The sequence below is a fragment of the Diplotaxodon limnothrissa genome, linkage group LG17 (genome assembly GCF_057381915.1).
Source record: "Diplotaxodon limnothrissa isolate DT_005_m linkage group LG17, D_limnothrissa_male_GT1.1, whole genome shotgun sequence".
Classification (NCBI taxonomy): Eukaryota; Metazoa; Chordata; class Actinopteri; order Cichliformes; family Cichlidae; genus Diplotaxodon; species Diplotaxodon limnothrissa.
Window position 1 is genome coordinate 18,348,857 of NC_140612.1, and position 12,837 is coordinate 18,361,693.

At 44.3% G+C, this 12,837-nt stretch overlaps 1 protein-coding gene across 1 annotated transcript; it reads left to right on the plus strand.

Annotated features, from left to right (window-relative positions):
- The first annotated feature begins 372 nt into the window (after positions 1-372).
- Positions 373-7,581, plus strand: LOC146614865 (rho GTPase-activating protein 8-like). The gene is made up of 12 exons (XM_085376539.1): positions 373-415; positions 3,988-4,116; positions 4,200-4,287; positions 4,369-4,500; positions 5,149-5,235; positions 5,346-5,444; positions 5,522-5,632; positions 5,704-5,777; positions 5,974-6,051; positions 6,640-6,768; positions 6,858-6,961; positions 7,384-7,581. The coding sequence occupies exons 1-12, from the start codon at positions 376-378 to the stop codon at positions 7,579-7,581; spliced, it is 1,269 nt and encodes a 422-aa protein (XP_085232665.1). The 5' UTR covers positions 373-375.
- The last annotated feature ends 5,256 nt before the right edge of the window (positions 7,582-12,837 follow it).

Sequence of the window (12,837 nt, forward strand, 5' to 3'; positions counted from 1 at the left end):
CCTTTTATTTTCCGGAGAGTCGCTGTGGGAAACCCCTGTGCTCTGAGCATGCGCAGAGCGCCGGCCAGCCCGCGGTAGTTGGAGGAAGTTTGGATGTTTGTTACCTGTGCGCTTGGCGGTTTGTAACGTCACCTCACCGGCCTCAGGTGAGTTTCTGGCCCCCTTCTCCTCCTCCTAGCACGGATTGGAGGGCTACGTGAACCGCGTGCAGCTAAAAAAAAACGGAAAAGAGAGCGCGCGCGGCGGGTAACCGCGAGTTTGAAGAGCAACTCAGGTGTTTTCAGGTGCGCTGTATAGGTTTCAGTTCGCTCCGGAGGGGTGTGTGTGATTGTTTGTTTTTTTTGTTTTGATCAGTCTCTGCTCTCTTCCAGCAGAATGAGCTCCTCGGCTGATCTGGAGCAGCTGGCAGAAATCGGTGAGTGTGCAGCGGCTTTCCAGGTCCTGGTTTGTCAGGTGCTTTCCTGGAAACTTCTCAGCGCTTCCTGTAGTAATGGGAGGGGGGTGTTGTATTGACTCTGTGGTTGGTGAGGTAGCTCTGGGAGCTTTTCTAGTCGTGTTTGTGGCTGTGTCATGTAGATTGTAAAGCATACTCGGCTCTGCAGTAAGGTTGAATGTAAACAGAGAGGAGAGCAGATGTTTGCAGGCTTAGGGACGTGGTGATGTTCTACCCGGTGGTTAGCTGCATGATGGAGGGTCAGCTGCTCACAGTACATGTTCATACTGATGTTCTCTAATGAAGAGAAACGACAGACCGTCACAGACAGCGTTTGAGATGATCCACAGCAGGAGGTCCGGCTTTAATCTGCTGCTGCGTGTTTCACTCTCTGAGGAAGTCCTCATCCTCAGCTTCATCTTCAATGAAGTCTGAGTCGGCCTGAGAAGAGTTCAGATGTTAGGAGTCGGTGTTGCTGTCAGCCCACATTAATGTAACAGAGCAGCACATGGCTGTGCTTCACTGTGAGGTGCAAGGAAAATGATTCGTGGTGTTCAGAAGTTTTTAGTAAAAATCTGAGAAGCATGTGAGTTCAGCTGTCTGGAGCTCGTTTGTGAGTGCCTTGATTCGGGTCTAGACTTGTATCTGAGCGTTCCTCTGCAGCACCGTCTGTTTTACCTTTGTCCACCTTCTCATCTGCCTGCTGGAGACGAGCACGATGCTCTGTTAGGTTCATGTGCAGTGTTGGGTTTGTGTTTTGGTCTCATGTGACCAGAGCCCCTGCTGTGTGTCTTGTACTTGAGGCTGACTCTAGTCTTCTCAACATTCTTGTTCTTATGGATCTAAGTTCAAGCCTTTGACACTCTCTCACTCCATCCTTCTAAACAGACTTTCCTCTCTTGGCATCTCTGACACACCTCTAGCCTGCTTCCAATCATATCTCCTTGACCGCTCCCAGTTTATCCAACTGAAATCATTCTGCTCTCGTCTATTCCCAGTCACTGCTGGTGTACCCTAAGGTTCAGTCTTAGGCCCTCTTCTCTTCATAATATACATCCTCCCTCTTGGTACCATTTTAAAGTTGATCCCTACTTTCACTGTTTTGCTGGTAACATATATATATATCTATATATCCCAGTTATATCTCTCCCACAGGTCCGATTCCTCCCTCCAACTTCTTCTATTTCAGATTACTTATCCCAGTTAAAATCCTGGTTCAGCTCCAACTTTCTTAAGCTCAATGAGGATAAAACTGAAATTCTACTTATTGGCACTAGATCCAACCTACTGAAGGCAAATCATTTCACTCTCACTATTGACAACTCCACAGTTTTCCCTTCACATCAGGTTAAGAGCCTTGGTGTTATCCTTGACAGCTCACTATCCTATAAATTGCAGACCAATGATCTCACCCGTTCACATCCTTCTCTTTCGACTCAGTCTGTGTCCATTCTTGTTCATAGTCTTGTTACCTCCCACAGTGACTATTGTAATTTTCTCTTACATGGTCTCACCCAAAAATCCCTTCATAAGCTTCAACTGTTTCAAAACTCCGCTGCCCGCATTATTACCAGAACCCCCTCCTACCAGCGCATCACCCTTGTCCTTCAGGAACTTCACTGGCTTCCTGTGAAATTCAGAATAGTATTCAAGCTTCTTCTGTTCGCCTTCAAGGCCCTTCATAACCTTGCTCCTCCTTACCTTTCAGACCTGTTAAGCACCACCTCTTCTGCTCGCTCAATTCCATCTTTTTCTTCTAGCCAACTTGCTCTGCCTTCTTTTCGCCTCTTTCTGTGTGAACTTATTGTTTGTTTATTTTATCTTGTTTTTTATTGGTCTTAGTTTTGTCCTTGGGTGTCTTGAAAGGCGCTTTTAAATAAAATTTGTTGTTATTATTATTATGATTATTATAACTGATGACCTGTGGACAGACTGTGGATCTCAGCAGCTGCTCCACAGTGACTGTGTGCCTCTCAGCCATTGCTTACTCTTCCTGTGGATGACGGAGTGAGTGGATCTCTGTGAGGCTCTCAAAGCCTGAGATCTGTTTATAACCTCCGCTCCTTCAAACCCACCTGCTGTTTGTTCACTGCTGTTCTTTCAGGGACCTCTGAGGCTGTCACAGAACAGCTGGACAGAGGTGACCTGTTGGTGTCCTATTAGTGACCTGCGTTTGATCCAGGGGTCTTAGAGGAAAAGAGGCTGAAAATAAATGCACGCCACACGTTTCAGATTTTTATTTGTAGAAATGTTTGAACAGCATGAGTCATTTTCCTCTTCAGGTCATTGTCACTGTGCTGTCCGGTCACATAAATAACACACGTGTCAGTTAGACATGGATCGATGGAAGCACAGCGGTCTGAGTTGGCCTGCGGTCACAGGATGCTGGCACACTTTAAAACCTGCAGACGAAGCTTTCGGTTTCTCCAGCAGGAAAACTACAGCCCAGCGCCCTGGCTCTGATTGTTGGGCAGCTCCTGCTCGGGGCTAAAGTCGGCCTTTGTGCGCTTGGGTCACTTCCTGTCTGTTATCAACCTTGCTGTGTGTTTACAACAAACTTCCCGAGCACAGATTACAGCTCCAGTTTCCACCCTGATAATCACTGATCTCAGGAAGTCATCTCGGAAATGGGCGGAGCTACACGTTTGGAATTCAGAACTAATCACCGGTCATTTCTAAAAACTCAGCCAAAACTCAGGTGGTGATGATGGTGACGATGATAATGATGATGATGTGTGTAACTGTGTTTGGATAGTCTTTGTGAAGCTGTGTCTGAGGTTGGGACCTCGGAGGGCAGCCTGACTTGAACATGGAGACCGAGAGCAGCAGATAAGACCTTGATGAGGTCAGAAGGAGCAGGTTCCTGTTACCAGTCTGGCTCGAGTCTCATGAATGAGGCGAAGTTATCAGCTGTTGACCAATTAGAAACAGATCTTCTGATAGCAGAGAGACTGATGTTACAGAGAAAGCTAAGATTAGAAATTGTGAAACAGTAACTTCAGGTCTGTGACAGTAACGTCAGAGGAATGTCCAGAAGTGGAACTGTTCTATTCTGGAAGTCTGTGCTGTGACGGGGAAACACTGATGTGTAATTTCTTCTCCTCAGGTTCATAAATGAGCAATTTATCACATGTGATTATTCTCAGGCTAAACTTTGACTTCTTCAAAGGAGAGGGGAGCAGCTTGGCGTCATATCAGGGTTATTAATCAGAATTTATAGCTCACACTGAAGCTGACGAGTGTCACGCCCACTTCACACTTTACTACAGACACAATGGTGAGGTCATTTTCCAGAGATCTGATTGGTCAGTTACTTTTTTAATCTCAAATATAACCAGTGGTTACATCTGCAGGTTTTTATTGTGAAGGATCTTCTGTTACTGACTAAATGTGGAAGCTCCTGATGGATCAGCTGATCAGTCAGCTGTAAAGGAAAACTTTAAAGAGTTCAAATGCACCTCAGACACACGCAGGCAGGCAGAGACACATACACACTCAATCAAACAGACAGACACTGTCTGTGTGAGTTACTCAGGTGGTTCTTCCTCTAACAGAGCTGCAGAAGGAGGAGGAGGGCAGTTGTGTCACAGACGGTCCATCAGCTCCTCCAGTCAGCACACCAAGTCTCGACCCCTCCCACCCGTATTACGACGTGGCTCGACACGGCATCATCCAGGTTTCGGGTAAGCTCCGCTTCAGTCAACCAGTTCAGAACGATCCACCAATGCTAACGATCTGCTAATATTCTCGCCGTTTTTGGTTCCAGGGGACGACCACTACGGCAGGAAGCTGATTGTCTTTAGCAGCTGCTGCCTACCACCTTCGCACCAGCTGAATCACCGCCGCCTGCTCGAGTGAGTCCATGTTGCAGCCTGCCATGGTCAGAGACATACAGGTCCTCTGTGGTTGGTTTTCACAATGTTCTCTGTCTGCAGGTACCTGAAGTTCACACTGGACCAGTACGTGGAGATGGACTACATCCTGGTGTACTTTCACTATGGCCTGAGGAGCAGCAACAAGCCGTCTCTCAAGTGGCTACGAGAGGCTTACAGCGAGTTCGACAGGAAGTAGGTCACCTCAATTTCTTGTACTCTTTATGAGTCAAGTTCAGCGCTTTATTGCAGAGACCAGAACCTCAAGTTCAGGTCTGCTACAGAGCATGCTCAGTGTGACGTCAGAGTGTGTGGACCAGCTGCACCATCAGCTCCTATACAGCAGGAAACCCTTTCAGACCCTCCACAGTTTACTCCGAACTTCAGTCTCAGAGACGTTTTAGCGTTTCTGTGGAGAACTAGAACCTCCAGCTTTACTCCAGCCTTCAGTCAGAGGACGTAACAGCCGCCGGGGTCTACAGGCTGGTCGGTCGATCAGTTTTGCATTCAACTCGATTCAATCAGATTCTATTTATTTGGACCTTTTAATTGTAAAAGTGCAAAAAATGACCTTTTAAAAAATGTGGTACCGGGCTCTGCACTGAGGGACATATCTGCACCTCTTTAGCTCTTCAAATGTGCTTAAAGTTGTGTTGAGGTGCAGCAATGAGTCCTGAGGGGTGCGTCAGGGTCGATTCTACCTGTTCACCTGTCTCTGAGAAGTGGTATCGGTCAGGTTACCGTGGTATCACGATCCGTCAGGGAGAGCCACAGATCATGGACCGAGAACCAGACTGCTCATTTTAGTGGATTATTCAGCAGGTGTGTTCACATGTGTTTCAGGTACAAGAAGAACCTGAAGGCTCTGTACGTTGTCCATCCCACCAACTTCATCCGAATCGTCTGGAACCTTTTCAAACCTCTGATCAGGTACAGATGTACCTGAGCACACCTGAGGCTTAGCAGGAAGTTCTCTAGCTGCTCTCGGTCACGCTGCAGCTGATTCTTCTTCTTCTTCTTCTCTTCTTCTCTGTTTGCAGTCACAAGTTTGGGAGGAAGCTGACGTATGTGAACTACTTGGCTGAGCTTCGGGAACACCTGAACTACGAGCAGCTCTTCATCCCTCCAGAAGTGCTCAGGTCGGTGCTCCTCGGCTCGGACGCCCAACGGCTCGGACGCCCAACGGCTCCTCACCGTGTTTATCGTCTCTCCACAGACATGACGAGGAGCTGCGAGCGACTCAGAAAGGAGGACCCCCGCCCTCTGTGAAAACACCCCCGCCCCGGCCCCCCCTGCCCACCCAGCAGTTCGGCGTTAGTCTGCAGTAGTGAGTGTCACTCTGTAGTTTAGTCGATCGCTAACGAGCGGTTTTAATCAATGAAACATGTTTTCTGACAGCATCAGAGAGAAGAACCGAGAGGCCGTCATCCCACCTGTGATGACCCAGACTGTCACATACCTGAAGGAGAAAGGTGAGGCTTCATCTCAGAACAGTGAGTTCAGGGTCACCTGATCCAGTTGAGAGCTCTGTCTGGATAGTCAGATAAAGTGAGGTCAGTAAGGTGAGACCTGTGATCAGAGTTTGTGAGGAGATGATCTGCAGTCGACTGTAAACCGGAGAAAAACGTTGTCAGCTGATGTCAGTGAATGCATCACGGTGTGTTTCAGGTCTGAGGACTGAGGGGCTCTTCAGGCGATCGGCTCGGGTTCAGCTCATTAAGGAAGTACAGAAACTCTACAACCTGGGTGAGTGGGGTCTCCCTGCCTCAGCAGAAGGGGCTCTCAGATCGTCATAAAAAAAAAAAAAACAGACAGGAAGTCATGCTGAGGCCAATGTTGCATTAAATGAACTTCCTGCCGTGCGAGGTGACGCCTTCAGATGGAGATAACTGTGAGAAATGGGAAACAGCTCGTGTTCATGAACGTAACATTTAAGATCAGCATGATCACAGATCAATCTCCAGGTGATCAATCGATCACAGCTGCTCCTGGTGATTCTGATTCATGATTTTACTGTACTGCTCACCCAAAAAACCTCTTCAATCCTTTTTCCACTCATATAAGCTACACTGCTGTAGTTCCAATTTATTAATGTTATTTTATGAAGTTTGATTATATTTATCTTATGTATTATTTTTTGTTTCTTGTAGTTTGATTCAAATATTTGTTTTTGTTTCCATTTTTTCTATTGGACTATTTTTTATTTTATAAAAAATATCTTATTTTTTATTTTATTTTCATATCTTCATTTTTAAAATTTGTGGATAAATTTGAGTTCAGGATCTGTGAAAAATAGCATTGTCAATAAAGTTAACTTTATTTAAACTCATGCAGGGAAGCCGGTGAACTTCGAGCAGATAGGAGATGTGCACGTTCCTGCCGTGATCCTGAAGACATTCCTCAGAGAGCTTCCTGAGCCATTGCTCACCTTCCGGGTCTACAGCCAGGTCCAGGAGCTGCTCCGTGAGTCCCGCACTTCCACATTTGTGCAGGAGAAGAAGAAAAAGGGGCTGTGTTCTCTAGAGACTAAAGTGGTTTTTGATTGGTTACAGATGTGGAGAGCAGTCTGCGGGTGACCCGATGCAAACAGATCGTCGAGAGTCTACCTGAACATAATTTCATTGTGGCAAAGTACCTGCTGTGCTTCCTGCACCAGGTGAGTCACAGCTCAGATGAGCATGAGAAGCACCAATCAGGAGGTGATCGATCAGACACACAAACAGCTGATTGGAGCAAACAGATTTTTATTGCTGTAAAGTTGAGACTGTAAACGGAGATGGCTGGTCAGATTTGTAAAATGAAGCAGTCTCAGCAGCTGATTTACATACTTGTGACGTCACATATGAAACGACTCAAACAGCAACGCCTTCGAATATGGAAATAAGTTACAATAAAAATCATCTTAAATATACAAAAACATCATTTGATCTGTCGGACTTGTTTGTGTATCGGTGACTTTACTCTAACAGTGAGACACCACTGCCACCAGCAGGTCAAACTGAATGCTGCAGCACCTTTCCAGTTTGTTGATGTCTTTTCTCTGTTCCCTCTCTCTCGCCTGTGCGGCGCCCCCTTCAGGTATCTCAGGAAAGCATCATAAACAAGATGTCTCCATCTAACTTGGCGTGTGTTTTTGGCGTGAACCTGGTCTGGCCTCGTCACGGCTCCATCTCCCTGACCGCTTTGACCCCTATCAACATCTTCGCTGAGCTCCTCATCGAGCACGTCCACACAGTGTTCGGCTCCCGCTGCCCACCTGCACAGGTGATGCCCTGAAGGACGGCGGCAACTGTTTTTTTTTTTTTGTTGTTTTTTTTAACTCTTATCGTTTTTAAAAAGGTCAAATGCAAGGTGAACCTCCAAGCATGAACCTTCACGTTTGGACTCATGATGGTGATGTTACTGGTTTTATTTATAGTTTAAGTGTTTCATCTTTAATGAAGTAATAACACTGGAGGTGATCTGATTGGACGAGAAGCTGGAATCCGTTTCCATGTTTGTGGTATTTTGTGTTTCTGTCGAGTGTAGACCGCCAAATGTAAAAACTGATTGCAGTAAGTTTTGTTTTTGTAACAACCTCAAACCCTCAGAGCGCCGTCTTCATCAGGTTTGTACAGACAGAATGTTTTCCTGATAGAAGACACCCAGAGGTTTATCTTTTATATGTACCTTTATATGTGATAAATTCTCTGCTTTCACCTGTTTTTGTTTAGATTTTATTTTCCCACTGTTGGACTTTACGCATTATTGGAGAAAAAAGGTTGGTTGATGCTGAGCAGCTTCGTCCAAGAAGTGTATGTTCATTAGCCAATGAGCATGCAGGTACACGGTCAGCTTGCCCCATTTTCTGTCCCCAATTTAAATTCAGCCGATCTCACCTTCAGCCTCTCCTGAGGTCACTTTACCTGTAACTGCTCAAACTGAGCACGCTCTTATTTCATTGTGAGCCTCAAATTCAGAAAGTTCTGCTTCACACTGAGCAGAAATCAGAATCCTCATCTACAATTGAGTAAAATCCGAGCCTGAGGAGACCCGTGCGCAGGTGAGTTCAGGTTCAGCCCTCGGCTTTCTGGTGTGAAGGTGATTCATTCCTGCTCTGAACCACGTTTTCTTCAGATAAGAGGTGAACGTGAACCTTCAGGTGGTCTGAGAGCTGGAGGAGGACCACCAAAGCAAAATCCTCATTAGTGAGTCAGCTGCTAGGAAACACAAGGGCTGGACTTTCAAAATAAGAGCAGACTGTAGAGAAACTGCTAAGAATAAAACAAATTTGAGCCGTTTTTATTCTTGAATTTTGTTTATTAATGATTAAATTTTTCGTAAGAACTTGGTACAAAAAGGTGAGACTACTCTTTAACCATTTACCACCTTCCATCAATCCGCTTTTTAATGCATCATAAAGAAGAAAAACTACATTGGCATATTTAAGACAAACACTTTCCTATACACACTATCCACTGGACAGTCCCCTTATCAATGACAAAGAAAACTTCTACTTCCACAGCCAACACACACTTCACTTCCATCTAAACACCCTCGTATCGCCGTCGCCGCCGCCTCGTGGTTAAAATAATACACCGAAGCGAGAAGTCAGAATGCAGAACTGGCAAACAATAGAAAATCCAATGTTCTGTTTTCTCGTTTTGCTCCTCCATAAAAGAATATAAAAATGTTTTTGTTCAAATGTCGACTCGTGTATTAAAATAGATCTGTTTAAGCACTGCACAGTTTCTCCCGGAGAGGATTTCTAGAAACGGATGAAGAGGTTCGCTCGCAGGGACAGGTTTGTTCATTTTAAAGGGGCGGAGCATGGACGTGGCACAGAGCGCTGATATGGTTTCCTTCTGGTTTTATTTCCCTACTCGATATGCATCACATGGCATCATTCACGTCACCCTCAAAGATTTAATCTTATGTTTTTACACTTTACTGAAGGTTCGTCTCAAATTCAGAGCCAGGAAGAGTTTAGTTCAAGAGTTAAGTTACGTTAAGCTCTAATATCCACCAGAGGCAGCAGCAGTGAGTCAGTAAAAATAAACATGTTTACAGCCTGATACAAAAACTGTTGGTCTCTTTAGATAATTTCCCCCATTATAACAACTGTATGAAACTTTTGATACAGAATAAAGATAAGAGGAAGTAAAAGAGATGAATGAGTGTCTCCATATGCAGATGACAGTTTTGTATACTGGAGAAGAAGGAGACATAACAGTTTGAGGTTCATATCTGGAGTCAGAGACAAACAACTGTAAGGGGAAGAAAGTTTTTATAACTCAACTGTTTTAAACTGTATTAAGGTTTAAAGTTTGCAGTTCGCGGGACCTCTTTGACTGGCAGGTGATGGTGGTGGCTGTAGCTACTAGCTGTCTCCTAGGCCTCACCTCAGCCAACTGGAGTCTGGACTGGACCAAATTTGTGCTGTTGGTGCCTTTTAAACAATATGGCTGCTGTGAGGTTAACAAAGTTAGTGAAAAAAAAGGTGTTGATGACCTTTTGTGTTGACTAATAATGCAGGAGCATAAACTGAACCGTTTTATTTTGAAAGGGCTGAATCCAAGACTTCATTAGCTAAGGTAGCCACACAGATCCCCGTGCATCTCTTCGTCAATGTGCTGCTTTCCTCTGATGTAAAACATTTTATTTGCACCAGGACTCACTAACCTGAGCACATGGTTCAGAGATCAGCACTTTGGGGTCAGAATTTAGGAAAATTCTTTCCTTCCAGGCTCTGTAATCGGACAGAGCTCTTATTCTGAAAAACTACTTGTTCATTTGACGATGGAGAGAACGACGGACGCAGGAAAATTTGGTGCTGAGAGACGTTCATCTGAGGTTGGGATCCCTCGGTCAGCCGAGGTGTCTGTCATCTGTGCACCTTCACAACCTACGCCTTCTTCTTACTCTCAGTAGTTTAAAATCAATCCTTTTTGATACCGTCTGTTCTTTTATTTATTTTGTCAGTTCATGTTACTGACTCTTGGAGTTACAAGAATCCATCATTATGAACATGTTCGCAGATTTAAGCCAAAATGAAAGCAGAACAAACCAAAAATCCTTTCAGTCTCTGTGCCCCTGATTTATTCGATTTGGGTTGAGGTTCTAAAATTCAATTTTTCTTTAAAACCTAATGGACGTGAAGGTGCACAGATTTCAGGCGTCAGCTTCAAAGCATCTTTTGGAAAAGTCAGGCTGTCGTGTTTCCGTGCCCACTTTTGTCTCTCAGCACGGTCAAAAGCCGATGGAGGCCTTTGCACGTGTTTTTGGAGTGAAGTCACTTTGGAACCGTTTTGCCGATGTATTGCTCATCGTTTCTTTCATTCAGAGTCGCTTGGCTGCTTTTTAATCTTTTGTGCAGATGATGTTTCTCCAACATTAAGGATCTTTTCGGTATTTTGGACTTGATATGACTCATAAAATAAAATCACGTCTTTATGTATTCCTTCCCGTCCTCCTGATAAAGCCTTTGTTTTTCTGACCGTTTCTTCATGTTTGTGCATCGACAGGAAGTTGAGAGCTGCATGATAAAGAAATAAAAAATGTACTAAATCTAACTTCATAACACTCAAATGGAACCTCTCTGGACCAGCAGGAAGACTAGCGAGACAAATGGACTGACAGCGGCGTCCCGGCCCGCCGACAGTTTGACAGAGCGGTCCCATTTCCGATCAACGTGTTTATAAAATGACGCAACAAAGACGCAAACCCTGGATTTCAAACAATTTGTACTTGAGGCAGTGTTCATCAGTCGGATTAACAGGCATGTCGCTGTTCGAAAAACACGAGTAAAAAAAGCGAAAAATATAAAAACGGGCAGGGGAAGAAAAAAGCACATTACTGATCCCAGTACAAAAACAACAAAATGTTTTTGGCATATTTTTTATACTGGTTAAAGGTGAGAGGGGGCGGGTGGGTCACATCGACTGAACGCCGGCGTGTTCGAGTGCAGCTGTGAGCAAACACGGCGGTCCCCGCCCACTTAACCAATCACTTCCTGTGACAGCAGAGCGGGATTTTTTTACTTTAGCTCAGCACGAAGAGAGAAGTACAGCTTACAGTTTATTCAGAGACTACTGAAGATCTGCTGGTTCTTAATATTAAAGCCGTGAATGTGTTTCAAAAATCAGTTTGAGGTCACATCAGGAGTAAAACTCTCCAGATTAAACGTGTTGTGTTGACCCCTCGTAAATGTGGAAGCAGCTTCTTCTGTCTGCTTCAGCATACACGTATCTGATACTGAAACATTTTGGGCTTTTCAAACTGAGCATGATGCAGATAATGTGCTGAGGATGAATGAGGAGCAGCCTGTCCAGCAGAGCGTGCACTGGCTGCACGGTGAGCAGCAGACAAACTCAGTGCTGGGCCTGTGTGTGAACCTCCCGTAAGGTCTGTGTTGGTTCACTGGAGATCAAACATTTGTGGTCCTACTGTCGGCGCTCATGGTATCTGACCATCATGGTGTTTGAACCAATTAAATCCAGTTTAATGTCGGGCTCAGCGGTTTATATAAATGGTTTTCTAATAACTCATATCATTCAGAGCTTCAGAGCAGTTTTGACTTTTTAAGTGCAGTCTTAGTTTTTCAAGAGCAAAGGTTAGAGTTTGCATGGTTTGTTTTCTGCTTTTCTTCGACTAAACCTTAAAGAGAATGTGAAGCTCTGCAGTTATTTTTACAATCTAGATGCATCAATATTTACTATTGATTTAAATAGGAAATGAATTTTAATGAAGATATGTCTGGCATGTTTCTCTGGCTCGGCTGTCAAACAGGAAGTGGATGTTTTAAACGAGCAGGAACTCGTCTCGTTCAGACGTGTGACTTCGGTAAAGTTTGAAAACCGAAAAAGAAAAACCCTGCGATGATCATGATGGTGATAATAATAATAATAATAATACAACATATGTACAGTGATCCCCTTGAATACTCCAAACTTACATTTTTCAACAGGCATCAGCATGAAAATACTAAAATCTCCACTAGAAATGCTAATTTCTGTAGTTTAATCTTAAATACTTTTTTTCTTTGACTTTAACTCTATTAATACTGAAAAAAGTTATTCTCTGCTTTTGTTTGAAGGCTCGTATGCGTTCACATACACGATGAAAACATTTTCCTGAATCATTATGGCAAAAACATTGTTCATAGGAGAATGAGAACAAACATTTACTCAGATATATCAATGTACAGTCCGTCCACTTCCATCCATCCTGGATCTACTCTAACTCTACTGTTCTCTCTCTCTATACGCAGGACAGGAATCAGACCTGTGTTTCAAAAAAGGGAAATATCTTCTGGGCCGCGCGTTCCCGCCGCCACGCTGTAATCGAACTTTTTGTAATAAATACATTAAGGCCAAGAATGTTAATAAATAGAAAAGAACTTAAAAAAAGAAATCTCGTAAGCACTGTAGGTGTTGGGTTTTAAAAAATACTTGAATCGTGTGGAGGATAGAGGCTCTTCATCAATATTTTTCTGACTAAAGAAATCATCACCGCTGCCCTCTGTGGAAAAACTCGGAGCTCTGGTGGGCGGGG

Bases quoted from the DNA above. Each gene is read 5' to 3' on its own strand.
- LOC146614865 (XM_085376539.1), top strand. From the start codon at position 376: ATGAGCTCCTCGGCTGATCTGGAGCAGCTGGCAGAAATCG. The intron at 416-3,987 runs GTGAGTGTGCAG...TTCCTCTAACAG, and splicing joins GGAGCAGCTGGCAGAAATCG to AGCTGCAGAAGGAGGAGGAG. The intron at 4,117-4,199 runs GTAAGCTCCGCT...TTTTGGTTCCAG, and splicing joins CGGCATCATCCAGGTTTCGG to GGGACGACCACTACGGCAGG.